At 46.9% G+C, this 8,114-nt stretch overlaps 1 protein-coding gene across 1 annotated transcript in view; it reads right to left on the reverse strand.

The window, feature by feature from the left end:
- Positions 1 to 7,914, reverse strand: part of LOC115548720 (solute carrier family 22 member 23) — a 31,239-nt gene extending 23,325 nt beyond the window's left edge. Inside the window, exons 1-2 of the mRNA XM_030363524.1 lie at positions 6,841 to 7,914; positions 285 to 388 (exon numbers count right to left, since the gene is read on the reverse strand). Of these exons, the coding sequence (XP_030219384.1) occupies positions 285 to 388; positions 6,841 to 7,317 (581 nt within the window). The 5' untranslated portion in view covers positions 7,318 to 7,914. The remainder of the gene's footprint in view (positions 1 to 284; positions 389 to 6,840) is intronic.
- Positions 7,915 to 8,114: the final 200 nt, after the last annotated feature.

Raw genomic sequence — 8,114 nt, forward strand, 5'->3', positions numbered from 1 at the left:
ATTTCTCACTATTACAATACCCAAGCATGCATGCAACTATACAGGCAGGGCAGTGGGCCGTGTTTGTAGAGCTATTGCTGGTGGAGTTCAAACGTACTTTATTAAGCCCAGATGGGTTATGAGGGCGTGACACATTGTTTAACCATCTGGAGTCACGCCCTCACGGAGACAGTAATTAACAATTGTTTTATCATGAATAAAAACATACAGAAAGAATAAATCACAATTCTATCTCGATACACATATTGTTTCCCTCAATGAGGTACTGACTGCGGTCTACTCACCAGTCTGCAAGGACCCCAAAGACCAGGTATCCAAAGATGGACCCAACGAGAAGAGAGAACTTTGCAATGTGGACTTTCCACGCAGAGTTGCACACGAGACCCCACTGTAGGGACAGACAGACAGAACGAAATGTTGACCATCCTGTCCAGATTTACAGTACAGCACACTTGGTTCCAGTACACTTTAATGCCAAAACACACCTGCCTACACTAACTGAAAGTAGGTAAACCTATATCCTAATTTCAGGACTGAAAATGTTATATGAACAATAAATTCTTCTTGTGAATTAAAAATTTAAAGTGCGTTCGATCATAATAGGTCTAATAGCCGTTAACCGTTTTTTATAGTTATCAAAAGAGAAATAGTGAGCTTCTGTATTTTGTATAGATAAATCATGTAAAAGTCACTTAATATTTCAGAAAGAAGGGTTCAATGGCGAGTTTGACAAAGGGAAAACAGTCATTCACACAGACAGGGCAGTCTTTTATAAATAAACATTCAGCCCAAACCAAACCACGAAATGGCTTTTTTTAAGATTGCTTCAAAATTATTTAATCAATGTTTCAATTATTCATCCATTGATAGATTTAGTCATACAGTGGAGAGACCCATTATATTTTCTTTTACAGTTCTAGCTTTTATGTATTGATTGATTCTACATGATTGATGCCCATTTCATCTGGGCTGAGGCTGGATATTTCCGGTACATGTACTTCAAATAACTGCTCCAGTCGCCTTGAGTTAAACATATATTTTGAGTGACAGGTGTCAGGCGGGCGTCACATATAATGATACAATGAGTAATAGATGCCATGTCTAAATGGGACAAGTTGGTAAGAAGTGGATGAGATTCACAGCATAACGCTCACCCATCAATGTTGTATTTAGAGCCTGAACATGCATGAACTTTCGACCTTGTTGCCGGCTATGCACACATTTTAGCGCAGATTATAATCAGGGCAATAAAAAAAAGATCTCCCGAAAGCTCTGGTGGGAAGGACTTGTGAATGAATCACCCAGAAATATCAATTAAAACGGAAAAGAAAGCTTGCATCTCGAGTTAACTTAGAGTATAAAGGCCTCGTATATTGACCTGATTCAAGACAACTCGCATCAAGAAACACACAGAAATGTCGAATGACTCATTGACTTAGACCAACGCGTCAGGACTGAGAACAGGTCTATATGCGTCTCAACGCAATAGGAAATCATAGTTCCTCCGATGTCTCTCTGGGTGGTGCGGTGGTAAACTTCCATAACCTCTAGCATAGTGACCCGCTCCGCCCGGAACGCCGGGATTACCGGAGGAGACCAGCCGTCACATGGTCCCGGCATGCCACTCATTCACGGTTTCGGTGTCGATGTCAGCCGCGGAAAAAAAGTTGCCAGTAAGGAAGGAAAATAAGCCAACTGTTGCAAAAGCTGACCACCAGAATAGAGAAGAAAAAGATGAAGTAGGCCAAGGGAGAAAATAAAAGCACAGGCCTTATAAAAAAGGACATTGACCTTCCTCCAGACTATGATCAAGCAAGAATAAATCAAGGGGACCGCAAACTCTGTGTCCTTGTGTGTGCACGTGGTCAGAAGTTAGCAAATAGAAGAGTGTGCGTGGGAGTAACCTCAGGAAAATCAAGTGTGCTTCTAATACTCATAGTTTGAGTTTCCTGTGCGTTTTAACAGCATAGCCTCAAGGGACTGTGTACGACAAATAACCACAATTCTAGAATCAAGACTTCTTGCCGAAAACATGTGGCCGACTCAAACGTCAAGACACAGAGTGTCAGGAATACATAAATACATACGCGTATGAACCCAACCAATTCTGGGAGAGAACAAAGTGTTACAAAATGCCTCACAGCAGGAGTTCAACCTAGGTCGCCGATAGTCTATCTTCACCTCAGCTGCATATCAACTGCTATTGTTGGGCTTGTTTGAATTCAATGCATGAATAGTCTGAGTGTGTGTCTGTTTGCATATAGAAGGGCTACCATTACAAGTGGCTGTCAACATTACTAAGATGGCTGACATCTTGCTCCCCGTGTTATTTTGACCCATATTTCAATAACGAAGAAGGTCATTTCTAGAACATATGGGCTACCACAACGTGTGTCTGTAATAGTTTGGTTGCATCAAATTGGCTTCAATTCAGTCCTCTACAGGAACGGTTGCTATGACGGACTGCTACCGTCAGGCCAGTAGAATCCATGATAAAGGCGGTCTCATGCGAATTGAGGAAATCATAGTAGGTGCTATACGGAAGACTCAAGACGTCTCTGGTTACACACAGGGATGCTCCAAAGCAATTAGTGTTGCAAAGGGGAGGAGAGAGGGACGCGGAAAGACCAGACCATCGTAGCAGGGGGAAAACGTGCAGGCAGGCAGACACCATCACCTCAGACACACTCCTCATTTCAACATTGAAAGTGTTAGCACCCCATTCCGTGGGCTCGAGACACATCTATTATGGATGCAGGCTGCACATGGCCCAGGATGAGAATGTCAGCTCAGTGCAGAAGACGAGTGAGCAAGCAAGGGATCGAGGACAATTGCGGCCATGCCACGCATTGCCCGCATTCCACTGCTGCGCTGCTGTAGTTTTTACAGTAGTAGTCTTTGTTAGCACTGACAGCTAACGTTGATGCTCCCTTCGGGGAGCTTCCTGATATTAGCAGGGTGAGGCAAACTAGTGTGTTGGAAAGACGTGGAGGAACGCCAAAATAAACCCACCCATGTAGGCAGAAGTGGGTACGGGAAGTTGCCTGTTTATTCAAATAGGCATTGTAAAGAAGAAAGTCATTTTAATTACCCTAGCTCTATTTGTCCCTGTAATTAACTCTCAGGGTGACAGGCAAATGGTAAACTCAAACCGTGCGTCTCACAAAAGTACATAATATGCACACACTTTGCACCGCAAATTGTGGTGCAAAGGGTTCTCTGCGACTTTTGTAAGAAGTCATCTGATTGTGGCCATTATCTTTGGACCAATGCGCTCGTTCTCTGTGTTGAAATGGTCCGTTTAAACAGTGTCGCAAGAAACAACCTTGCAACTTTGCCTACATATCGATAACCAATCAACATTTTCTTCTTTTTCGCCCTCGTTACGACGCTAGCTATGCAATAAAACCCTTCGCAGGACTACATTCCATCGGCTAATCTTAAAAACAACCCAAACGCAACTGGAAGCCAAAGGTCGTCGGCCATCCTGCGCCGTGTTCAATCCGGCCCCTTGCAAAACGGCCCCTTATCACAAAGCAAACGAGCAGTACTTCTTCACTGTATGCTCTGCTAACCTTCAACCCAACCCCACCTATACACACACACACGTTTATTTATCATCTGTTGCTCACACAAAGTGTTCTCCGCCTACAGCTGACACTGGTGAGTGGTGGTCATTGTGCAGTCGACTTGGCATCTGCCATGGGGTCACCCCCTTCCCGACAGCTGAGACTGTTTTCAACTCTCCCACACTGACTCTGGATCGGCACAGCCGTGCGGGGGGCCAGCTGGGTAAATAGAGAGCCGAGCCGGGGCTAGGGGGGGGGGGGGGGCATGGTAGGGCGGGCCGCGGTATCATCTTGCACATCTTCAGTTGCTCGGGGGGGGGGGGGGGGGGGGGGGGGGGGGTGTGCACATCACAAGCAGTGAACGCCCGGCTTGGGTGTGAGCGAGAATGTAGTGCTTTGAAAAATAGCCGGACTTACATGCTGGTATGATTGCGTTTACCACTAGGGTACATACCGCACACACGCATGCGTACGCAGACCTTGTTTGACGTACATACACGCATGGACATCGTCATGGTTGCAAATATCAGCAGCGGATTTAAAATGATACCATCCGCCGATATTCATCCTCGAGAACCGAGGACGATGATTTCCCAGCCGCCCCTCCGTCATCAAAACGTTGCCTAATTAATATCATTAGACCGCCATCATGGGGGATTCACCCAGTGCTAATCTGTTGGTTTCACGAGGCCTTCTCACCACTGGATCAGGCAACGACCCACTGGGCTCCTCTCCGTCCGCCCGCCAAGCCATCTGAGGAGTATGTTGCAGCGAGTCCCCCCGTCTGTCTCTTAGTAATGATACAATCCCTGTTCCGACGGCTCGGGCCAATTACGACGGGCCCAGAGGGGGTACGAGGACTCTATTAGAGGAGGACTCTGCATTAGCTCAACTCTGGATCCCTCCACTCCCCAGCCTTCCCTTCTGAGATCTGCTACATCAGAATGCCCCACTCCCTCTCCAGCATGAGGGGGTGGTCGGAGGGGGGGGGGTGTCATACCCTGCAAACTGATGTTTTACTCTTTTCCTCTAGACACTGAGACACTACGACTATGGTAGTACAAGGTAGTGGCCTGGCTGTGTAATATGCAATGGGGCTAGGCCATATAACCCGGACAGATGGTTGGAATTCCGTGTGCCAAAGGATATTTATTGCGGGCTAGGCTACGTAGTATTAGGTCATTAGAAAACAGGACACGCGTTGTTTGATTAGATGTAATTCAAACCTCATGTTGGGCTTCTCCATGGTGCATCTCTTTTTCAGCTATGAATCAAGAAAGCCACAAATTGACCAGAACTGCATTAGGAAGCCATGCAGTACAACACTGATTACAACAAAAAGAAAAACGATAAACCCTCATTGTTGGGCTTATTGATTGGATCGCCCCGGGCACGCTTATTTGCGCAAACCGTAATGCAGTGTTTGATAGAGATCTCTGGGTGGTTACCACACACACACACACACACACACACACACACACACACACACACACACACACACACACACACACACACACACACACACACACACACACACACACACACACACACACACACACACACACAGGAAAGCCCCAGTCATCCCTTCCTGCCATAGTGTCACATCCTGGGGGTGTTGCAGTGTTCAAGGGAAGAGTGGTAGGGAGGGGGGTGGGGGGACCTGAGGAAGACCCAGGGAGTTCCGTGCACATGGCGCGCGATACGACACAGGCGAGCACATTATGGATGACTATTGATTTGCTCCCAGACACCACACTCCCTATGGGTGACCTTGTCAGGATGTGAGGGGGGGGAGGGCAGAGGGTCAGGAGGAAAGGCGAGGAGGGCGTTTGCACGGCTTGGCCCTTCCACCCCACTGTGCGTAGACCCGGACACAGCCGTCCCCGCTCTGATGGTAGTGTCAATATGACATTCACAGTCGTTGCGTGCATACGCAACACACATGCACACACACACACACGCACGCACACGCAGGCACACGCAGGCACACGCAGGCACACACAGGCACACACAGAGACACCTACACACAGACACACAGGTACACACACACACACACACATACACATGATTCTTGACTCTACATTGCATGCAAAAGCCATCCTGTCATTTCCATGAGCGTGTGCATTTTCTTTGAATATATTAAAATCCATATTTGAGAGGAAGATCTAAATCATACGTTTAGTGTATATTTAAAGTGTCAGGCTTTGACATGCAACCATGCATGAATATATATGACCTGGGGAAATAAAATGAAGTCGTTTCAAATGGGAACATGCGAAGTGAGAAACAGATGAGTTGTTGCCAACAGAAAGGCCTCACACTCTGTTTGACGGTTTTGATCAGAGTATCTTTACTGAAGGCTGTTACATGTATTTATTGATTGACTACGGGACACTTGCCAAATACCTGAAAGGACCTCAGTCTTGAGAATATTCAGTTCCGTAGAAACTAAACGTCTGTTGAGGTGAACAATGGAAAATGTTGGGAAATCCCATTGGAGGATTTACTCCTATAAATGAATGAATGAAACAATCGTATATATTCATGAACATAGAGCTGTAATTTCAATGCATGTACTAAATAACTCCTAATTATTCCAATCCAACACAAATGCCATCATTGCTGGTTGGAATACGACACCATAAATAAGGTATTTTCCCAAATACGATGGCTGCGTGCCAAGGGGCACAGAAAGAGAAACTCATATTTTAGAAAGGGGGGGATCATTATGCATGTCTTGAGGGGGTCTACATGATGAGTTTACGGATGTGACCCAAAGGCCCGGGGTTTTCTGCAATGCCATGACAAAACATGCCACCCTGGTCATCCCCCATCGATGTAGACTGTCAGTTCAAATGCTCTCCGGGAGCTTTACTGAATAATCGCCTACATCCACTCGGTGAACACGACTGACTGAACACAAACGATCCGATCTTGAAAGCAGATTGCAGGCTATTCAAGGCTGTATGCAAATATCCATTGATATATTTCAGTGATTGGATCACGGTGTCCTTGTTGGTTGTTATTATTTCATTATTTAGACTAAAGCTCGCATGAAGCGGTCAAGATATACACTGCGCATATATTAAAATAGACCCATCTGGAGGACAGGGGCACTGTTGTTATCATACATGGGGAGTGGGAATGTCGAAGGTAGCACCACATCGCCTATCCACCCCAACCACTGGACACTGATCCACAATACGAATCTCACGACAATTCATGCATGCAATTAAACAAGGGATGCCTTTCCTAAGAGAAACATGCTTACCTTGGTAACCACATTCCGTACCAGTCCGGTCTGCAGCTCAAACGTCCACTCCGTGCAGTGGCACTGCATGCTGCTGCTGTCATTGCGAGTGCCATAACTCCCATTAGCGTATATAAAAGATGAACGCGTACTGCTTCTGCTGCTATTGTGTGGACCTTGAAACAACGCCGAATGACTTTTGGATAAATTGGTCGTGTTAGCCACGGGTACGACACATGTGATGTTGGGCTGGGCGAGCAGGAAATTATCAGAGTACTGGCTGAATCCAATGAACAGCGCTGGGATCCATGTCAGCACGATGAGCTGTCTCTGGTACTTCCCGAATCCCCCGAGGAACGGGAGCACACAGCCGTCGATGCGTGTCAGCAGCCCCGGCGTGGCTGTGGCTTCGGGGGACACGAAGCCGTTCTCGGGCTGCTGGTGGTCGTCCTCCGGCTCCGTCTCGAGCTGCACCCCGGCCATCGCGGTTTCGCTCATCCTAGATGCGTGTGTTAGCGCAGCCGGGGTTGGCAGTAGTGCTACCCCCCCTTTCGACTCCACAATGCGTCAATGCCCCCGCGCTGATGGGGAAAGTCGTGCGCAGTCACTCACTGGAATGGGAAATAAGACGCAGCTCTTGTGATCAGGAAGCCGATCATGCCAGGAGAAGGTACATGGGGAATGCCGCTGTCTCTGAATCTTGGCTGTTGCGGCCCCGGTGTTGTTGTTGTGGTTGTTGCTGGATTCGCATAAAGCGGGATTGCAGAACTTACCGAATAATAAATCTGGTTTTGAAGGATCAAATAAAGGTTTGCCCACTCGCCCTTACGCCCTCCCGGCAAGCCATGTTGATTGCGTTTGTGCGGTGTGGCTATGGAGTAATCACAGAGGAAGTCCCGTGTCTGTCAGAGCTTACTATTTCCTGGAGGTGCCACAGGTAACACACCTGCTGTCCGGGTAAATGCATAGCCTGCTAATCTAAGCACACCTTTTGGGTCAACGGATGTAATTCAATGCAAATCAATGATAGTACATTGTTTAACTTCTTAGTAGAGACTGCTTAGTGCTAGACATTATGACGCCCTGTTCGTTTTTAAAAAGAGGCGGGGTAAAGCAGGACCAAGCCCCGCCCTCTACTCAGTTGCTAACCTCATTCAAGCAGGTCAGCATATTAAACATCTGTAAGACTAGTTGAAACTAATTGTTTGTTTTGTCTTACGCAGTATAATCGAGCCCGATCAACACTCCGAACAGCTATACAGCCCTATCTTGCATGTTGGTTAAGAAGACTTAAA

This window comes from Gadus morhua, chromosome 8, assembly GCF_902167405.1.
Source record: "Gadus morhua chromosome 8, gadMor3.0, whole genome shotgun sequence".
Lineage (NCBI taxonomy): Eukaryota > Metazoa > Chordata > Actinopteri > Gadiformes > Gadidae > Gadus > Gadus morhua.